This window comes from Anguilla anguilla, chromosome 12 (assembly GCF_013347855.1).
Source record: "Anguilla anguilla isolate fAngAng1 chromosome 12, fAngAng1.pri, whole genome shotgun sequence".
NCBI lineage: Eukaryota > Metazoa > Chordata > Actinopteri > Anguilliformes > Anguillidae > Anguilla > Anguilla anguilla.
In genome coordinates, this window is record NC_049212.1 from 41,345,724 (window position 1) to 41,367,608 (window position 21,885).

General features: G+C 42.4%; 2 protein-coding genes across 2 annotated transcripts; both read left to right on the top strand.

The window, feature by feature from the left end:
- Positions 1–2,703: 2,703 nt before the first annotated feature.
- On the top strand, positions 2,704–4,535 carry LOC118210150 (olfactory receptor 8I2-like). Its single transcript, XM_035386088.1, has 2 exons — positions 2,704–2,770; positions 2,970–4,535. Exon 2 carries the CDS (start codon positions 3,028–3,030, stop codon positions 3,955–3,957), a length of 930 nt encoding a protein of 309 aa, XP_035241979.1. The 5' UTR covers positions 2,704–2,770; positions 2,970–3,027; the 3' UTR covers positions 3,958–4,535.
- Positions 4,536–18,698: 14,163 nt separating this feature from the next.
- LOC118209054 (olfactory receptor 1509-like) lies at positions 18,699–20,541 on the top strand. Its single transcript, XM_035384175.1, has one exon. It carries the CDS (start codon positions 19,066–19,068, stop codon positions 19,993–19,995), a length of 930 nt encoding a protein of 309 aa, XP_035240066.1. The 5' UTR covers positions 18,699–19,065; the 3' UTR covers positions 19,996–20,541.
- Positions 20,542–21,885: the final 1,344 nt, after the last annotated feature.

Here is a 21,885-nt window from a genome sequence, read left to right on the forward strand (position 1 = left end):
TATGTTATGCAGCGCAGTAGCCTAGTTTTGGTTATAGCCTGCCAACGTCTTGGAATTATAAGGTGTGCTCTTCTGTTCTTTTTGTCATGTTCCTGTGTTCCTGTCTGCGTTTTCCCTGTTGGGCCGCCAGATGGCGGCACTTCTGTTTTGTGTCCTGCTCCCCTTGTGTTAATTGTATGATTGTTTTCAATTGTCCAATCATTGTTTTCAATTGTCTCGTTTTCCCTTCCCTCTCTGTGGCCTGATGGTTCATGGTGCCCTCCTGTGTCTCGTCAGTGTGTTCTATTTAAGTTTCCCCCTCCCTTGACTCAGGTGCTGGATCCTTGTGATTATGTGGTAACATGAGATTGTTTGTTTGTAAGTCTCTGCTCCTTGTGTTCTTGCCTATGCCCTGATCTTCTAGTGTTTTTGGATTTTTCCTTGTTCCTTGTTTTTTCTTGTTTTCCTTGTTTGTTTAAGGTTGCCCTGAGAGGCTTTGTGTTCCCTTTTGTTCCCCCCTTTCAAGTAAAGTCTTTTTGTTCTTCCATTTTGGAGTTTTGCATTTTTTCCTCTGCACTTGGGTCCAAACCCCCCACGCAATCCTAACACTTTTCTTGCTTTAGTATTGTTTTATACATTTTTTTTATAAAAAGCATTCGTGCTGGGACAGCATATTACGTAGGCTACCAAAACATTCAAACGGATTAATTTGGTTGCTGAATATTTTCTTCCGGATTTTCTTTGTTAGCCCGTTGTAATTGACTCAAAACCTTTGATACAGTTGTGAGGTATGCAATAGTTCTGCGTAATTCACATTGGTGATACAGTAAAAGCAAACTGGAAATCACCTTCCGCACTTTTTTTCAGGGTAAAATAACAGGTTCATTCTAGTAATCGTCCCTTTAGCTTTTTCAGACTGCCGTAATTTTACTCCATTTTACTGCCATTCTTCAATTCCACGAAAAGACCAGGAAGACTATGGACTAATTTACGGTGCATGGTTCGCATCTGGAGGGCACACTTCGCTGCTCGGCTAGCAGTAACTTCGAAGGAAAGCAAACGGTGGCTGTACCACTACTAATTTAAATGTTCACGCAAGTCCGAGTTTTCGTTCTATTCTTGTCATTTTGCGATTAGCCTATATGGAATTGACGATGAGAAAGTAATCAAACAGCAAATTGTTTACAACGTGTGCATGTTTTCTGCTGCTGTTGCCAGTTGTGAATGCATTCTGTCGCTTCGGATGTCAAGACATGAAAGCGAATGTTCGCATAAAAACATAATGAATGTGTTTGAGAGGATATATAAAACAGTTACAATCTGACTATTGGCCTGTTATATCCTATTTGTTGCATAACAACGGTCAAAGTTCAACTACCAATGACAGTTTTGCTTGACAACGGTAAAATATGCCCGGCTGCAGAAGAATATTTCAATTTCAGGTGATTAAATCGATTAAAAAAAAAAAAAATACGAAAGTAACCATATATAATCATTGTTGGTAACCCGTTGTATATAAGTGGAATAAACCCCTCCGGGCTGTCCCGGTTATTAGAAAATAATGTAGGCTACTTCGTGGTAGTATGGGGTTACAGAAGAAATCATAGGACAGATGGAACGACGACAACGTTGCTTTTTCATACGTCAGTGGGCTAATTTGCCTAATCTTCGCGGGACTATAGACCGCGGTGGAAACGCAGACAACCATGGGATGACGGAACCTTTTAGTTCCTTGAAAAGTAGTTCCTGGGACTCCACTTTTGGTGGAAACGTGGCTTTGGTAACATCAGGGCTAGTTCATGCAGTAAAAGCAAAGGCTAAGTCAGTAAAGTTATGGCAAGCCAAACTAGAAGTGAGGCATGATTACAAGAGATATGATAATGTGCTACAACACTGATTTATTACAAATGCAACACACATTTTAGATGAAAATACAAGTGTAATATGAAAGGGCTAGAAGATCAACATACAAGTGATATAAGACAGTGATCTGGGATTGGGGGTGGCCCCACAGATGAGTACTGTTAGAGTTTGTCGAGTTTCAGTCTGATGAGATTAGTCTTAAGACCATAGTGGAAAATGGGCAGTGACTGAGTGGTTCGTAGAGGAATGGAAAGTTTGTTCCACCACTGGGGAGATGAGCAAGAACCATTCACCCAGATGGCAAAAAGTGCAACTTCTTTTATTTTTTTCCCCACTACATGAGCTTTAAAATAATGAATGTTATATGTTACTGAATGTGTAGAGTAGAAGATGAAAAGATAGAAAAAAAACTAATGTGTGGGTGTGAAGATTTGCCAGAATGCTTTATTGAGAAAACAACATATAAAATTAATAAAGTGTATTAAAATGCGAGTAAGAGTGAACAGCATGATTATTAGGATTGTTTACCCATTCATAGCAACCAAGGGCCTTTATTAAAATCACTGTGATGAGTCCAATGATGGAGGAATAATGGCACCCTGAAGTGATAGTTTCATTCGTAAAACCTCAGTACTTCATAAAGTGATGGTTAATCACTATACATGCCACTGACAGACAGTCTTGCTTAATGGTCTCTTTTTTTGTCCTTCTTTTTCCCCTGTCCCTTAGAGAGTCCGTGCAGTGCACGCCACTGCGCACGACGCGGTGTACACGCCGTTAATTGGCTGGTAATTCTCAATGGCCCTTAACGCAATCTAGATATAAAGACTGACGCGGTGAACATCGACATTAAATCATTCAGCTTGTTGCTTTCTTTGTACAGTCAGAAACAAACCAAATGAAGGGACTTCAGCTCTTCACCTTGAATGTCAGCAAAATAAGTTTTGATGTTATTTTTTGAATTGTTGTAGGACTTCAACCACATAGTTATTTGCATTTAATTCAAATGTGAATTTTTTTATTGTAAACAAATAATATTCGAGCTAGATGATTTTTGAATAGGAAATCTGCAAGCCGTACAAACAGGCAATCTTATCATTGTTCATATTTTTCTGTTTGACGTGCAGGAGCAGGAACAGCTAACGCAAGAACATCTGGGAACCTCACTCCTGCTATAAAACTACCATGGAAAATTCAACTAAAATACTGTTTGTTCTACAAGGATTCAACGAGACAGTGTCAAGCAAACAAACATACTTTTTCCTCACTCTTCTTGTTTACCTTTTCACTGTTTTAGTGAACCTGACTTTGATTACAACAATTATTCTGGAAAAAACGCTACATGAGCCCATGCTTATATTTCTCTGTAACTTGTGTATAAATGGGATATTTGGTGCCTCTACATTTTATCCTAAAATATTGGTGGACCTTTCATCTGACTTGAGTGTTACTTCATATGAAGCTTGCCTGGCCCAGATTTTTGTAATATACAGCTACGTTTTCTGTGAATTCACTACATTAGCAATGATGGCTTATGACAGGTATGTCGCGATATGCAAGCCGCTCAACTACCACTCCATCATCACGCCTCAGAGGGTCATGAAATTGCTGCTGTTTACCTGGCTTTTATCCATCTGTGAATCCGTTATTGTGGTGGCCCTTGTAGCCAGACTACCCCTCTGTGGATTCAACATTGAAAAGATTTATTGCACAGCTTGGGCAGTGGTGAAGCTGTCATGCGTGGATACCACGATCAATAACGTATACGGGTCCATTCTCATGTGTTTTCACATTTTACAAGCAGTGCTGATCTTGATTTCCTATGTTAATATCATAAAAGTTTCTGTGCGATCACCGGAAGATCGGAGTAAATTCATGCAGACCTGTTTGCCCCATTTAATCACACTGACCAACTTCTTGATCGCACTCGTTTTTGACATAATGTATGCTCGCTATGGTCCCACCAGTCGTCTGCAGGCTCTCCGCAATTTCATGTCCCTGGAATACCTCATTGTTCCACCGCTCCTAAATCCCCTCATTTATGGCCTGAGACTGAACCAGATCCGCCGGAGAATTTTCAGAATTTGCAGCCAGAAAATACATGCTCTGAAATGAAATTGTTTAATTTGTTGTCCAGGCTGGAAAAGATTTAACATCTGTGATTGATAGAAATTACATTGCTGATGGGCGTTTAAATTGTCATCAGTCGAGTCGTCATTTACTACCTACATCTTCATGAAGATGGATTCATTTTTCTTGTGAAGTGATGCAAACCCTGTACAGCCTACTTTAATTCATCCTCTAGCACACATACAGGTATGTGCTTGGTAGACAGTAGCATTTACAATTTCTGCCTCGGTGTTTGCACAATGAAACTGCTTCGTGGTTAAAAAGCGCAATCCTTCGCTAGGTTTTCCAAGCGCAGATAAATGGTTAGACGCGCACCTTCAGCCTGGATGTTAAACACGTTTGAATTAGAAAATATTTCACATATGCGGAAAAATATTCCTGTCACATTTGGTAGCTATAGATTGTCAAAAAACAATATGCAATATCATAATCACAGCAGCATAAAAGTGAATATATCCGAGTAGGTATCAAATAGATCCCTTATGATATCCTCCTATGACCTAAAATGGTAAATGGACTGCATTTATATAGCGCTTTTATCCAAAGCGCTTTACAATTGATGCCTCTCATTCGCCAGAGCAGTTGGGGGTTAGGTTTCTTGCTCAAGGACACTTCGAAACACTCAGGGTGGGGTTTGAACCGGCAACCCTCCGACTGCCAGACAATCGCTCTTACCTCCTGAGCTATGCCGCCCTATGATTAAATAGCCTCATCATCTATAAGAAAAATGTAAATACATCCAGTGATGAAACGGACGTCGTATATCATGCAGGTATCGAACACGTCACTTTATTTTGACTCGTGGTTCCCCCGATTTCCACCGGGTGCGGCTGATTCGCGTTCCGGCGTTTCAGAGGCGGAGTGTTTTGTCTGCCCGATTTTGTTGACTTCCTGATTTGGTAATATTTCCTTGATTTTTGTGCTTCTACCATGGGTAACCAGGCTACGTAGTTAAATGGTTTCTTTTTATGTCTGTTTGAATTGCGTTTATTGTTGTTACAGCACTTTGTTGTGCTGTAGCCTACAGACAAAGTTAATACAGTTAAGTCCAGTTATGAACGACATGGATCAAAGATTTGTGGCTGTGTTTTACATTACATTACATTACAGGCATTTAGCAGACGCTCTTATCCAGAGCAACTTACACAACTTTTTACATAGCATTTTACATTGTATCCATTTATACAGCTGGATATATACTGAAGCAATGCAGGTTAAGTACCTTGCTCAAGGGTACAACGGCAGTGTCCTTACCCGGGAATCAAACCTGCGACCTTTCGGTTACAAGCCCAGTTCCTTACCCACTGTGCTACACTCCGACCTATAGTTTTAGTTGTTAAAAATACATTCATATACGATCCGGAATCTGCCAGGGGCGTCGTAGTGGGGGGAAAGTGGGACTGCCTACCCATTTCTTCTACTAGTTGAAGCGTCCCAGAAGCGGCTTCGTCAAAAATAGACTGGGACGCTTCTGAAACGCGCTGCGGCGCGTCTGGTGGAATCGCAAGCATTGTCTAGACCAGTGGTCTCCAACCCTGGTCCTGGAGAGCTACAGGGTCTGCTGGTTTTCATAGTGACTCTGCACTTCATGAATCAATTAGAGCAGTTGATTACACAGTTAACTCAAGTCACCCGGTGCCTTGGGTCTCAATAGGGTGCTGATTTTAAGGTGAAAACAAAAACCAGCAGAACTTGTAGCTCTCCAGGACCAGGGTTGGAGACCACTGGTCTAGACTCCAGAGTTTCCGCGATCAGCTCCGGTGGAAATCGAGGGTCAACTCTTGTCCTACGTCTTCCAAGCGCAGATAACGGTTTAGGCGTGCGACGCTGGAGCCTCTGTATTTCATGGAACTGTATATTATGTCAGAAAAGACGTAATAATGTCAAATGCAATATATCGTATCAATAATACAGCAAAATCAGTTTGAATGTATCCTATATCCAACTGTGACCTTTCGTTGTTAAATGGCCTATGCAAGCCTATATCGTCTGTAAGAAAAATGAATGAACGTGAAAATGAAATGCGACAAAAAAAAATGCTTATACTGTAAACAACGCCGTATATCATTGAAGTAGAATGCGCATCAAACAGCCTACATTTTCATTTTAACTCATAGAAATAGGACTGAGTTAGCTGATAAACAAGGGACACATGGACCGAACGAAAAGACGTAGATGACGACTTGTGTGCATTTCCTCCGGTACAGCTCCCCAGCCCGTGCAGCTGTCAGCTGCAGAACTCACCGGACCGCGGCCTCGACCACAAGCAATCGTCCTACCATGGCCCAGGTAGTGCGATTATAGGAGAAGGTTTTAACAAAAACCCAGCTGTATGCATAGTTTCAAGAAAATGTGCATGTTTCTCTCTCCGGATATACAAAATAGCTTTGTAAATGACCTAAAATATGCATTTTGATATATTTAGAAATGTACACATCTTGAATAAAGGAAACTTTGAAAAGGGAGTTCATATTTCAATATGTATGACTCTCAAAGCGATATATAGCCTATAACGCGACTGACACGTCTTCAACTGCATGGCAACTTACATTACATTTATTTGGCAGACGCTTTTATCCAAAGCGACGTACAAAAGTGCATTTCATGGTCATAGACAACTGCTAAACACCGGTTCAGTAAGGTACAATACTTATTTTGTACAGCTGTTTCTAGCCAAGAACACAGTTTAGTTCACACAGTGAACATTATTCAGACCTAACCTCTGCAAAGCCAACTAGGCCGAGAACATGAACACTATCCTGGTCTAACATCTGCAAAGCCAAACTAGGCAGAAGAATAAGCTACAGTATTAGGACGAATACAATTTACCAAGAAGTGCAGGGATGGGGCAACATGTAACAAGTGATAGGAAAAAGGGTTTTTTTTTTTTTTTTTTTTTTTTTTTAATATATACAGCGTGGTGGTGGTTATTCTAGGTATAGTCTGAAGAGATGAGTCTTCAGGCCACGGCGGAAGATGGATAGTGAGGGGGAGGTTCGGAGAGGGACGGGGAGTTCATTCCACCACTGGGGAGCTAGGGTGGAGAAGCTCTGTGATCCCTTTGGGCGGGTGGGGGGGGGGGTTGCAAGACACCCTGCTGCCGCAGAGCGGAGTGGTCGAGCAGGCACATAGAATTGAGTCATGTCCTGCAAGTAGATGGGGGCTGTCCTGTTGGCGGCAGTGTAGGCAAGGGTCAGGGCTTTGAATCGGATCCTGGCAGCGACCGGTAGCCAGTGAAGTGATCGCAGCAAAGGAGTGACGTGGGAGAATTTGGGGAGGTTGTAGATGAGTCGGGCAGCAGCATTCTGAATCATCTGTAGTGGCTGTATGGCACAAGCTGGCAGGTTTGCAAGGAGAGAGTTGCAGTAATCAAGGCGAGAGGTCACCGTAGCCTGGACGAGCAGCTGGGTGGAGTGCGTCGTCAGGTATGGTCGAATCCTCCTGATGTTGTATAGGAGGAATCTGCAGGACTGTGATGTTGCCTTGATGTGCTCCTTGAGGTCCAGTTGGTCATCCAGGACCACCCCCAAGCTCTTGGCAGAGTGAGAGGCAGTCACTGTGGTGCCATCAACCGTGATTGAGAGTTCACGAAGCAAGGAGGTCTTGTACGGGAAGAAGAGCAGCTCAGTTTTGTTGAGGTTGAGCTTCAGATGGTGGCTGGCCATCCAGGTGGAGATGTCAGCCAGGCAGGAAGAGATCTTATCATTGATCTGTGTGGCCGAGGGGGGAAAAGAAAAGAAGAGTTGTGTGTCATCTGCATAACAATGATAGGAAAAACCATGTGAATTAATGACTGAACCAAGAGATCTGGTGTATAAGGAGAACAGCAGAGGACTCAGTACAGATCCCTGCGGCACTCCCGTAACAAGTGGATGAGAGGCAGAGGCAGACCCCTTCCAGGTGACATGGTAGGTCCTATCTGCAAGATAGGAAGCGAACCAAGACAGGGCAGTCCCGGCAATTCCCATCCCAGCCAAGGTGGAGAGGAGTATTTTATGGTTGACCGTGTCAAAAGCTGCAGACAGGTCAAGAAGGATCAGGACAGAGGAAAGGCGTGAGGCTCTTGCAGTGGCAAGTGCCTCCGTCACAGCTAGGAGCGCAGTCTCTGTTGAGTGCCCGGATCGGAAGCCAGACTGGTGAGGGTCTAGCAGGTTGTTCTGATGGAGAAAAGAGGTTAATTGTTTAAGAACTGCTCGTTCAAGGGTTTTGGACAGAAAGGGTAGAAGCGATACGGGTCGATAATTTGTTACATCGGAGGGGTCTAAGGTGGGTTTTTTGAGTAGTGGGGTAACACGAGCCATCTTAAAAACAGAGGGAACATGACCAGAGGAGAGAGAGGAGTTAACAATGGAAGACAGATAGGGAAGGAGCTCGCTGGAGATGGATTGGAGAACTTCAGATGGGATGGGGTCAAGTGGACAGGTGGTTGCGCGATGAGAGGTGATGAGTTGTAATACATCGGAGTCCTCCAGCATTTCAAAGGAGGTCAGTGTGGCTGTGGGTTTGTCCTGGGGGGTTGGGGGGCTCACTGGATGGGTGAAGGAGTTTCGGATTGTAGCCACCTTTCCTTCAAAGGCGGCTAGAAAGTCATCTGCGGAGAGGGAAGAGGGAGGTGGGTGGAGAGCTAGGGTGGAGAAGCTCTGTGATCCCTTTGGGCGGGTGGGAGGGGTTACAAGGCGCCCTGCTGCCGCAGAGCGGAGTGGTCGCGCAAGCACATAGAATCAGAGCCATGTCCTGCAAGTAGATGGGGGCTGTCCTGTTGGCAGCAGTGTAGGCAAGGGTCAGGGCCTTGAATCGGATCCTGGCAGTGACTGATAGCCAGTGGAGTGATCGCAGCAGAGGAGTGACGTGGGAGGATTTGGGGAGGTTGTAGATGAGTCGGGCTAGCATGATACATTTTCTTTTAGGCTACCATCCGTTCATGCAGATGTACCTATAAAATGTATCCCTTAATATATACTGGGACGTTAGCTTTAAATATATAATCTATAAGAAAAACGAAACCAATTTTAAATGAAATATATAAAAATTTAATTCATAAGAAAATAAATTCATGTGATGTGGTCTGCGTTTATAAGTGCGTTGCTACGCGCATGGCCAGACCATACAAGAGGGCAGCGTCCTGTGTATTCTTTTTAGCATAGCCGCCTAGCTTACTACAGTGAATGTTTAAGCCTGCAACAGTTTGCATCTAAGTGGCTACTGCAGGTTAGTCTAGCTATTGCACTGCATAGATTGCTGATAATGTTATTGCTATGTATAGATTCAAATTAATATTCACTCTAGTGTGTTTCTTTTGCACCTCTACGCCGTGAACCAATGCACTTGTTGTACGTCGCTCTGGATAAGAGCGTCTGCTAAATGCCTGTAATGTAATGTAATGTAATGTAATATGCCTTTTAAATATAGCTATATTGCATTCAGAATTTATATTCATCAGTTAACATCATTGTCTGCTAAAGTAGGCTAGATAAGCTTTCTGTATGTGAATATTACTACACTTTCAAATGATCACTTTGTTTATAATGTATGTATACACCCCTTCCTTTTTAGCAACCACACCCTGAACTCATACACTCAAATCACACCCTCAAATATAATAACAACGCCGAATTGTGCTCATGTTGTTTTGTTTTGTATGTCATTAAAATATAAACTGGATGTATGGACTGTGTGTATTCTTACCAATACCCCGCTGTGACAGCAAGAGATAGGCTACTGAACCGGTGCAGGACAGCCTAAACGGGCACAGCAAGTAACCCTACAGCCTTTTCTAATTGGGTCACTGTAAACTGTATGCCAAACAGTAAATAAAAAGTCCCCCTCCCAAAATGTGTGTCCACGACCACCCAGAGAGCAGTCTAGAACCGGGGCTACTGCAATGCACCACATGCATATTTCTTCATAAGAGAAATTTTTAAGGCGTCAGGTGTGAAAATATATGCGTTATACAAAACACTTTTCATGCATGCAGAGTACATGCATACAATTCTTAAGGGCTTTGTGCAGTTGTGTATCTACAGTTGTCAGACCCCCTGTGTCTGCTTTTTAAGTCAACATTTTAATGTTTTCTTATGCTGTGCTTTGTATGTGTTCTAAGTCCCTGTTTTAATGTAATGTTCTGCGCTAGTTACAATGTGAATTTCCCTTTTGAGGATTAATAAACTATATCAACAACATCATCACATTTAACCCTTGCCAGTGTTATTTTTCTATTTCTCTCTCTCAGGATTTCAGCTCATTAAGCAGAGTCGGTGAGGACGGAGATTGGCTGGCAAATCTCAAAGGTCGTTTACACAATCCAGATAGAAAGCCCGATACGGTGGGCACAGACATTAAATGTTTCTGCGTATTTGCTTTCTCTATACAGTTAGGAACCAAACGAAGTCTTCAGCGGTTTGCCTGGAACATCGGGACATTTTTATATTATTTTTCGAAATATGAATGTATTTATTTCAAGAACAGTTGGAGGATTTCAGCCTTATAGTTCGTTATAATTTATCCAAATGACAACCATTGTGAACACGTAATATCCGAGCTTCGTGATTTCGGAATAGGAAGCCCACAAGCCTATGGAGCCTACCAACAAGCAGTCTGCTTATTGCTGATCGCCTGTATTTGTCCTGTTTGCGATGCAGGAGAAATTATCCCCGGAAAAGCCGATGCAAGAATATCTCCGAAACTCTCCGGCGTTTTTCACACATCTGCTATAAAAGTACCATGGAGAATTCAACTGAAATACTGTTTGTTCTACAAGGACTGAATGAGACAATGTTAAGCAAACACACATTATTTATCCTCATTCTTCTTGGTTACCTTTTTACTCTTTTGGCGAACCTGACTTTGATTACAACAATTATTTCGGAGAAAACGCTCCATGAGCCCATGCTTGTATTTCTGTGTAATTTGTGTGTAAACGGTATACTGGGCTCCTCTATATTTTATCCTAAAATATTGGTGGACCTTTTATCTGACTTGAGTGTTACTTCGTATAAACCTTGTATAGGTCAAATTTTTTTATTATACAGCTATACAAACAGCGAAATGACCACGTTAGCAATGATGGCTTATGACAGGTATATCGCGATATGCAAGCCGCTCAATTACCACTCCATTGTAACGCCTCAGAAAGTGATGCAATTACTATTATTTAACTGGATTGTATCCATCTGTCAATCTGTTGTTGTGACGGCCCTGGTAGCCAGACTGCCCCTCTGTGGATTCAACATCGAAAAGATTTACTGCTCAGCCTGGGCCGTGGTAAAGCTGTCGTGTGTGGACACCACTCTCAATAACATATTCGGGTACATTTTCATAGTTTTTAACGTTTCACTAGCAGTGCTGGTCGTGATTTCCTATGTTCCAATCGTCAGAGCATGTGTGCGATCGAAGAAAGAACGGAGTAAATTCATGCAGACTTGTTTGCCCCATATAATCGTACTGACCAACAACTTCATCGCACTCTCTTTTGACCTCATGTACACGCGCTATGGTCCCACCGACCGTCTGCAGTCTCTCCGCAATTTCATGTCCTTGGACTACCTCGTTGTTCCACCGCTCCTAAATCCCCTCATTTATGGCCTGAGACTGAATCAGATCCGCCGGAGAATTTTTAACATTTGCAGCCAGAAAATGCATGCTCTGAAATGAATATTGTCTAATTTGTTGTCCAGGTTGGAAAATATTTAACATCTGTGATTGATAGAAATTTACATTTGGAGCTGATATATGGGCGTTTAAATTATTAGTCGAGTCGTCTCATTTACTACCTACATCTTCATGAAGATGGATTTATTTTTCTTGTGAAGTGATGCAAACCCTGCATAGCCTAGTTTAATTCACCCTCTCGCACACATACCATAGGCGGTTTTACCATAGCCCATAGGTAGGTAATTGCTTGGGGCCACGTCCGCCGAAGGGGCCTCGTAAATTTTTGTTTTAAACATTTTTCTTTTCTTGTCGCTTAAAACGAATGATAATCTGTAATTTATTTGTATATATCTACATGTAAATGTGGGCCTATCCGATTAAATATCTATATTTGCCAATATTTATTATCACCCACATTTCACATTTAATGGACTATTCCATCTGGACTTTCCTGCATTTGCGCCTAATCAATGACGTAGAAATTCGAGTTGCCATCAGAGGCAGAGAGTCACTATCGTTACCATAAAGCGTTTTCAAAGTGGATTTGAGAAGAGAAAGAGGAAGAAGGAAGACGCCCAGTTTAAGGAAAGTTTGCCTAAACTGACGAAATTCTTTAATAAAACAGCAGCCAGAGACTCCACGACGGAGGAGCAACGAGTAGAGTGAGAGCACCTATTATCGACCACCCTAACCATAGTGTATTTACTTCGTATTCATTAGAGAGAACTGGACGTTGTTACCTATCTAAATGTAAGTCCTGTAAAAATACACATAATAAATTGTCTAAATGTAAAAAACCGACTTCATACATATCCATTTGGTTAGGTTTTGATATAGTAATACAGCCTTATTTACTATATCAACTTTAAGACATGCAGCACGCTATGAATCATCTCACCGCGACCCATTAAATCCAATGGCGCAGACGTTGCTTCTTAATTTCAAACTGCTTTCCTAACGGTCATTTTGCATCCTGCGACTTGGGTTACAATAGTAATATGTACGGATTCCTAGACATGCCAGCGACCACCCTTTCTCATATTAACCTCAAATACGCAAGACAGGACACGTATACAGTAGCCTGTACTAGCAAATTTATGTCAAGTTCCATTTATTTATATGGGGTGGTCGATACACGTCCTCTTAGCAACCAAAATCTAGCGCTGGACCACCTCTGAGTTATTTGCCGGCACATTAAAAAAATCGCTAAAATACTTTTTTTTTTTAAAGAACTACTGGAGGATAACGAGGATATTTTTCCTACATAAATAGGTACAGGTTGTTACCGATATTTCGCCTATTTTTTAATATAGTTTCAAATCAGTTTACGTTTTCCTGTCTGTCGAACGAAGTTGGTTGATAATAGGTGCTCTCACTCTAGCTGACGTTACACCAGGTGTAACGTTAGCTGAAGAAGCTGAGCTAGCTAATGTTAGCAGCCTTACTGCTGCCTCAGCCTGTTGTACACCCACCACACCTACTGCAACTTCTAGCGTTCTCTGCTGGTTGTGCTGAACCGGCTACAGTGTGGGAGGAAAGTGTCAGAGGCGACACCGACAGACAGCACCAGCCCACCACAAATCAGACACCCGCTCGGACCGGGACTTTTACCCCTAGAGAATAGTGGATGTTCAAATGCTTTATCAAAAAGCATATACTATACTTTTGTCTTGAAAGAATTAAAGATTATATACTTCATTGTTTTCTTGCCATGTCTTCTTCTAAATGACTGAAGATCATTTGAAGTTCTTCAGTTAAAATTCTCATTTGGGTCTGTCCTTTAGTTATGTGGCTTTGTTAACTGAAAAGAGCTGCCTCCAAAAAAATTCCCGTGCATACAGCTATGTGCCTGGTAGACAGTAGCATGTACAATTTCTGCCTCGGTGTTTGCTTCATGGTTAAAAAGCGCAATCCTTCGCTAGGTTTTCCAAGCGCAGATAAATGGTTAGACGCGCACCTTCCGCCTGGATGTTAAACACGTTTGAATTAGAAAATATTTCACAAATGAGGAAAAAATATTCCAGTCACATTTGGTAGCTACAGATGTCAACAAAAAAAAAAAAACAATATGCAATATCATAATCACAGCAGCATAAAAGTGAATATATCCGAGTACGTATCAAATAGATCCCTTATTATATCCTACTATGACCTCATCATTAAATAGCCTATATCATCTATAAGAAAACCCAAATCAATGTTAAATTAAATGAATAAAAATTAAATAGATCAGAAAATGTAAATACATCCAGTGATGAAACGGACGTCGTATATCATACAGGTATCGAACACGTAACTTAATTTTGACTCGTGGTTCCCCGATTTCCACCGGAGCAGAGTGGAGAGCCGCTTCTGGGACGCTTCTGAAACTCAACTCACCCGGTGTCTTGGGTCTCAATAGGGTGCTGATTTTAAGGTGAAAACAAAAACCAGCAGAACCTGTAGCTCTCCAGGACCAGGGTTGGAGACCACTGGTCTAGACTCCAGAGTTTCCGCGATCAGCTCCGGTGGAAATCGAGGGTCAACTCTTGTCCTACGTCTTCCAAGCGCAGATAACGGTTTAGGCGTGCGACTTTGGAGCCTCTGTATTTCATGGTGCTGTATATTATGTCAGAAAAGACGTAATAATGTCAAATGCAATATATCGTATCAATAATAGAGCAAAATCAGTTTGAATGTATCCTATATCCAACAAGTGACCTTTTCGTTGTTAAATGGCCTATGCAAGCCTATATCGTCTGTAAGAAAAATGAATGAACGTGAAAACGAAATGCGACAGAATAAAATGCCTATACTATAAAGAACACCGTATATCATAAAAGTAGAACGCGTATCGAATACATTTTTATTTTAACTCATAGAATTAGGACTGAGTTAGCTGATAAACAAGGGACACATGGACCGAACGAAAAGACGTAGATGACGACTTGTGTGCATTTCCTACGGTACAGCTCCCCAGCCCGTGCAGCTGTCAGCTGCAGAACTCACCGGACCGCGGCCTCGACCACAAGCAATCGTCCTACCATGGCCCAGGTAGTGCGATTATAGGAGAACGTTTTAACAAAAACCCAGCTGTACGCATAGTTTCAAGAAAATGTGCATGTTTCTCTCTCCGGATATACAAAATAGCTTTGTAAATGACCTAAAATATGCATTTTGATATATTTAGAAATGTACACATCTTGAATAAAGGAAACTTTGAAAAGGGAGTTCATATTTCAATATGTATGACTCTCAAAGCGATATATAGCCTATAACGCGACTGACACGTCTTCAACTGCATGGCAACTTACATTACATTTATTTGGCAGACGCTTTTATCCAAAGCGACGTACAAAAGTGCATTTCATGGTCATAGACAACTGCTAAACACCGGTTCAGTAAGGTACAATACTTTTGTACAGCTGTTTCTAGCCAAGAACACAGTTTAGTTCACACAGTGAACATTATTCAGACCTAACCTCTGCAAAGCCAACTAGGCCGAGAACATGAACACTATCCTGGTCTAACATCTGCAAAGCCAAACTAGGCAGAAGAATAAGCTACAGTATTAGGACGAATACAATTTACCAAGAAGTGCAGGGATGGGGCAACATGTAACAAGTGATAGGAAAAAGGGTTTTTTTTTTTTTATATATACAGCGTGGTGGTGGTTATTCTAGGTATAGTCTGAAGAGATGAGTCTTCAGGCCACGGCGGAAGATGGATAGTGAGGGGGAGGTTCGGAGAGGGACGGGGAGTTCATTCCACCACTGGGGAGCTAGGGTGGAGAAGCTCTGTGATCCCTTTGGGCGGGTGGGGGGGGGTTGCAAGACACCCTGGTGCCGCAGAGCGGAGTGGTCGAGCAGGCACATAGAATTGAGTCATGTCCTGCAAGTAGATGGGGGCTGTCCTGTTGGCGGCAGTGTAGGCAAGGGTCAGGGCTTTGAATCGGATCCTGGCAGCGACCGGTAGCCAGTGAAGTGATCGCAGCAAAGGAGTGACGTGGGAGAATTTGGGGAGGTTGTAGATGAGTCGGGCAGCAGCATTCTGAATCATCTGTAGTGGCTGTATGGCACAAGCTGGCAGGTTTGCAAAGAGAGAGTTGCAGTAATCAAGGCGAGAGGTCACCGTAGCCTGGACGAGCAGCTGGGTGGAGTGCGTCGTCAGGTATGGTCGAATCCTCCTGATGTTGTATAGGAGGAATCTGCAGGACTGTGATGTTGCCTTGATGTGCTCCTTGAGGTCCAGTTGGTCATCCAGGACCACCCCCAAGCTCTTGGCAGAGTGAGAGGCAGTCACTGTGGTGCCATCAACCGTGATTGAGAGTTCACGAAGCAAGGAGGTCTTGTACGGGAAGAAGAGCAGCTCAGTTTTGTTGAGGTTGAGCTTCAGATGGTGGCTGGCCATCCAGGTGGAGATGTCAGCCAGGCAGGAAGAGATCTTATCATTGATCTGTGTGGCCGATGGGGGAAAAGAAAAGAAGAGTTGTGTGTCATCTGCATAACAATGATAGGAAAAACCATGTGAATTAATGACTGAACCAAGAGATCTGGTGTATAAGGAGAACAGCAGAGGACTCAGTACAGATCCCTGCGGCACTCCCGTAACAAGTGGATGAGAGGCAGAGGCAGACCCCTTCCAGGTGACATGGTAGGTCCTATCTGCAAGATAGGAAGCGAACCAAGACAGGGCAGTCCCGGCAATTCCCATCCCAGCCAAGGTGGAGAGGAGTATTTTATGGTTGACCGTGTCAAAAGCTGCAGACAGGTCAAGAAGGATCAGGACAGAGGAAAGGCGTGAGGCTCTTGCAGTGGCAAGTGCCTCCGTCACAGCTAGTAGTGCAGTCTCTGTTGAGTGCCCGGATCGGAAGCCAGACTGGTGAGGGTCTAGCAGGTTGTTCTGATGGAGAAAAGAGGTTAATTGTTTAAGAACTGCTCATTCAAGGGTTTTGGACAGAAAGGGTAGAAGGGATACGGGTCGATAATTTGTTACATCGGAGGGGTCTAAGGTGGGTTTTTTGAGTAGTGGGGTAACACGAGCCATCTTAAAAACAGAGGGAACATGACCAGAGGAGAGAGAGGAGTTAACAATGGAAGACAGATAGGGAAGGAGCTCGCTGGAGATGGATTGGAGAACTTCAGATGGGATGGGGTCAAGTGGACAGGTGGTTGCGCGATGAGAGGTGATGAGTTGTAATACATCGGAGTCCTCCAGCATTTCAAAGGAGGTCAGTGTGGCTGTGGGTTTGTCCTGGGGGGTTGGGGGGCTCACTGGATGGGTGAAGGAGTTTTGGATTGTAGCCACCTTTCCTTCAAAGGCGGCTAGAAAGTCATCTGCGGAGAGGGAAGAGGGAGGTGGGTGGAGAGCTAGGGTGGAGAAGCTCTGTGATCCCTTTGGGCGGGTGGGAGGGGTTACAAGGCGCCCTGCTGCCGCAGAGCGGAGTGGTCGCGCAAGCACATAGAATCAGAGCCATGTCCTGCAAGTAGATGGGGGCTGTCCTTTTGGCAGCAGTGTAGGCAAGGGTCAGGGCCTTGAATCGGATCCTGGCAGTGACTGATAGCCAGTGGAGTGATCGCAGCAGAGGAGTGACGTGGGAGGATTTGGGGAGGTTGTAGATGAGTCGGGCTAGCATGATACATTTTCTTTTAGGCTACCATCCGTTCATGCAGATGTACCTATAAAATGTATCCCTTAATATATACTGGGACGTTAGCTTTAAATATATAATCTATAAGAAAAACGAAACCAATTTTAAATGAAATATATAAAAATTTAATTCATAAGAAAATAAATTCATGTGATGTGGTCTGTGTTTATAAGTGCGTTGCTACGCGCATGGCCAGACCATACAAGAGGGCAGCGTCCTGTGTATTCTTTTTAGCATAGCCGCCTAGCTTACTACAGTGAATGTTTAAGCCTGCAACAGTTTGCATCTAAGTGGCTACTGCAGGTTAGTCTAGTTATAGCACTGCATAGATTGCTGATAATGTTATTGCTATGTATAGATTCAAATTAATATTCACTCTAGTGTGTTTCTTTTGCACCTCTACGCCGTGAACCAATGCACTTGTTGTACGTCGCTCTGGATAAGAGCGTCTGCTAAATGCCTGTAATGTAATGTAATGTAATGTAATATGCCTTTTAAATATAGCTATATTGCATTCAGAATTTATATTCATCAGTTAACATCATTGTCTGCTAAAGTAGGCTAGATAAGCTTTCTGTATGTGAATATTACTACACTTTCAAATGATCACTTTGTTTATAATGTATGTATACACCCCTTCCTTTTTAGCAACCACACCCTGAACTCATACACTCAAATCACACCCTCAAATATAATAACAACGCCGAATTGTGCTCATGTTGTGTTGTTTTGTATGTCATTAAAATATAAACTGGATGTATGGACTGTGTGTATTCTTACCAATACCCCGCTGTGACAGCAAGAGATAGGCTATGAACCGGTGCAGGACAGCCTAAACGGGCACAGCAAGTAACCCTACAGCCTTTTCTAATTGGGTCACTGTAAACTGTATGCCAAACAGTAAATAAAAAGTCCCCCTCCCAAAATGTGTGTCCACGACCACCCAGAGAGCAGTCTAGAACCGGGGCTACTGCAATGCACCACATGCATATTTCTTCATAAGAGTAATTTTTAAGGCGTCAGGTGTGAAAATATATGCGTTATACAAAACACTTTTCATGCATGCAGAGTACATGCATACAATTCTTAAGGGCTTTGTGCAGTTGTGTATCTACAGTTGTCAGACCCCCTGTGTCTGCTTTTTAAGTCAACATTTTAATGTTTTCTTATGCTGTGCTTTGTATGTGTTCTAAGTCCCTGTTTTAATGTAATGTTCTGCGCTAGTTACAATGTGAATTTCCCTTTTGAGGATTAATAAACTATATCAACATCATCATCACATTTAACCCTTGCCAGTGTTATTTTTCTATTTCTCTCTCTCAGGATTTCAGCTCATTAAGCAGAGTCGGTGAGGACGGAGATTGGCTGGCAAATCTCAAAGGTCGTTTACACAATCCAGATAGAAAGCCCGATACGGTGGGCACAGACATTAAATGTTTCTGCGTATTTGCTTTCTCTATACAGTTAGGAACCAAACGAAGTCTTCAGCGGTTTGCCTGGAACATCGGGACATTTTTATATTATTTTTCGAAATATGAATGTATTTATTTCAAGAACAGTTGGAGGATTTCAGCCTTATAGTTCGTTATAATTTATCCAAATGACAACCATTGTGAACACGTAATATCCGAGCTTCGTGATTTCGGAATAGGAAGCCCACAAGCCTATGGAGCCTACCAACAAGCAGTCTGCTTATTGCTGATCGCCTGTATTTGTCCTGTTTGCGATGCAGGAGAAATTATCCCCGGAAAAGCCGATGCAAGAATATCTCCGAAACTCTCCGGCGTTTTTCACACATCTGCTATAAAAGTACCATGGAGAATTCAACTGAAATACTGTTTGTTCTACAAGGACTGAATGAGACAATGTTAAGCAAACACACATTATTTATCCTCATTCTTCTTGGTTACCTTTTTACTCTTTTGGCGAACCTGACTTTGATTACAACAATTATTTCGGAGAAAACGCTCCATGAGCCCATGCTTGTATTTCTGTGTAATTTGTGTGTAAACGGTATACTGGGCTCCTCTATATTTTATCCTAAAATATTGGTGGACCTTTTATCTGACTTGAGTGTTACTTCGTATAAACCTTGTATAGGTCAAATTTTTTTATTATACAGCTATACAAACAGCGAAATGACCACGTTAGCAATGATGGCTTATGACAGGTATATCGCGATATGCAAGCCGCTCAATTACCACTCCATTGTAACGCCTCAGAAAGTGATGCAATTACTATTATTTAACTGGATTGTATCCATCTGTCAATCTGTTGTTGTGACGGCCCTGGTAGCCAGACTGCCCCTCTGTGGATTCAACATCGAAAAGATTTACTGCTCAGCCTGGGCCGTGGTAAAGCTGTCGTGTGTGGACACCACTCTCAATAACATATTCGGGTACATTTTCATAGTTTTTAACGTTTCACTAGCAGTGCTGGTCGTGATTTCCTATGTTCCAATCGTCAGAGCATGTGTGCGATCGAAGAAAGAACGGAGTAAATTCATGCAGACTTGTTTGCCCCATATAATCGTACTGACCAACAACTTCATCGCACTCTCTTTTGACCTCATGTACACGCGCTATGGTCCCACCGACCGTCTGCAGTCTCTCCGCAATTTCATGTCCTTGGACTACCTCGTTGTTCCACCGCTCCTAAATCCCCTCATTTATGGCCTGAGACTGAATCAGATCCGCCGGAGAATTTTTAACATTTGCAGCCAGAAAATGCATGCTCTGAAATGAATATTGTCTAATTTGTTGTCCAGGTTGGAAAATATTTAACATCTGTGATTGATAGAAATTTACATTTGGAGCTGATATATGGGCGTTTAAATTATTAGTCGAGTCGTCTCATTTACTACCTACATCTTCATGAAGATGGATTTATTTTTCTTGTGAAGTGATGCAAACCCTGCATAGCCTAGTTTAATTCACCCTCTCGCACACATACCATAGGCGGTTTTACCATAGCCCATAGGTAGGTAATTGCTTGGGGCCACGTCCGCCGAAGGGGCCTCGTAAATTTTTGTTTTAAACATTTTTCTTTTCTTGTCGCTTAAAACGAATGATAATCTGTAATTTATTTGTATATATCTACATGTAAATGTGGGCCTATCCGATTAAATATCTATATTTGCCAATATTTATTATCACCCACATTTCACATTTAATGGACTATTCCATCTGGACTTTCCTGCATTTGCGCCTAATCAATGACGTAGAAATTCGAGTTGCCATCAGAGGCAGAGAGTCACTATCGTTACCATAAAGCGTTTTCAAAGTGGATTTGAGAAGAGAAAGAGGAAGAAGGAAGACGCCCAGTTTAAGGAAAGTTTGCCTAAACTGACGAAATTCTTTAATAAAACAGCAGCCAGAGACTCCACGACGGAGGAGCAACGAGTAGAGTGAGAGCACCTATTATCGACCACCCTAACCATAGTGTATTTACTTCGTATTCATTAGAGAGAACTGGACGTTGTTACCTATCTAAATGTAAGTCCTGTAAAAATACACATAATAAATTGTCTAAATGTAAAAAACCGACTTCATACATATCAATTTGGTTAGGTTTTGATATAGTAATACAGCCTTATTTACTATATCAACTTTAAGACATGCAGCACGCTATGAATCATCTCACCGCGACCCATTAAATCCAATGGCGCAGACGTTGCTTCTTAATTTCAAACTGCTTTCCTAACGGTCATTTTGCATCCTGCAACTTGGGTTACAATAGTAATATGTACGGATTCCTAGACATGCCAGCGACCACCCTTTCTCATATTAACCTCAAATACGCAAGACAGGACACGTATACAGTAGCCTGTACTAGCAAATTTATGTCAAGTTCCATTTATTTATATGGGGTGGTCGATACACGTCCTCTTAGCAACCAAAACCTAGCGCTGGACCACCTCTGAGTTATTTGCCGGCACATTAAAAAAATCGCTAAAATACTTTTTTTTTAAAAGAACTACTGGAGGATAACGAGGATATTTTTCCTACATAAATAGGTACAGGTTGTTACCGATATTTCGCCTATTTTTTAATATAGTTTCAAATCAGTTTACGTTTTCCTGTCTGTCGAACGAAGTTGGTTGATAATAGGTGCTCTCACTCTAGCTGACGTTACACCAGGTGTAACGTTAGCTGAAGAAGCTGAGCTAGCTAATGTTAGCAGCCTTACTGCTGCCTCAGCCTGTTGTACACCCACCACACCTACTGCAACTTCTAGCGTTCTCTGCTGGTTGTGCTGAACCGGCTACAGTGTGGGAGGAAAGTGTCAGAGGCGACACCGACAGACAGCACCAGCCCACCACAAATCAGACACCCGCTCGGACCGGGACTTTTACCCCTAGAGAATAGTGGATGTTCAAATGCTTTATCAAAAAGCATATACTATACTTTTGTCTTGAAAGAATTAAAGATTATATACTTCATTGTTTTCTTGCCATGTCTTCTTCTAAATGACTGAAGATCATTTGAAGTTCTTCAGTTAAAATTCTCATTTGGGTCTGTCCTTTAGTTATGTGGCTTTGTTAACTGAAAAGAGCTGCCTCCAAAAAAATTCCCGTGCATACAGCTATGTGCCTGGTAGACAGTAGCATGTACAATTTCTGCCTCGGTGTTTGC

What these genes read in the sequence shown, in the direction of transcription:
- LOC118210150 (XM_035386088.1), top strand. Translation starts at nt 3,028, where the DNA reads ATGGAAAATTCAACTAAAATACTGTTTGTTCTACAAGGATTCAACGAG.
- LOC118209054 (XM_035384175.1), top strand. Translation starts at nt 19,066, where the DNA reads ATGGAGAATTCAACTGAAATACTGTTTGTTCTACAAGGACTGAATGAG.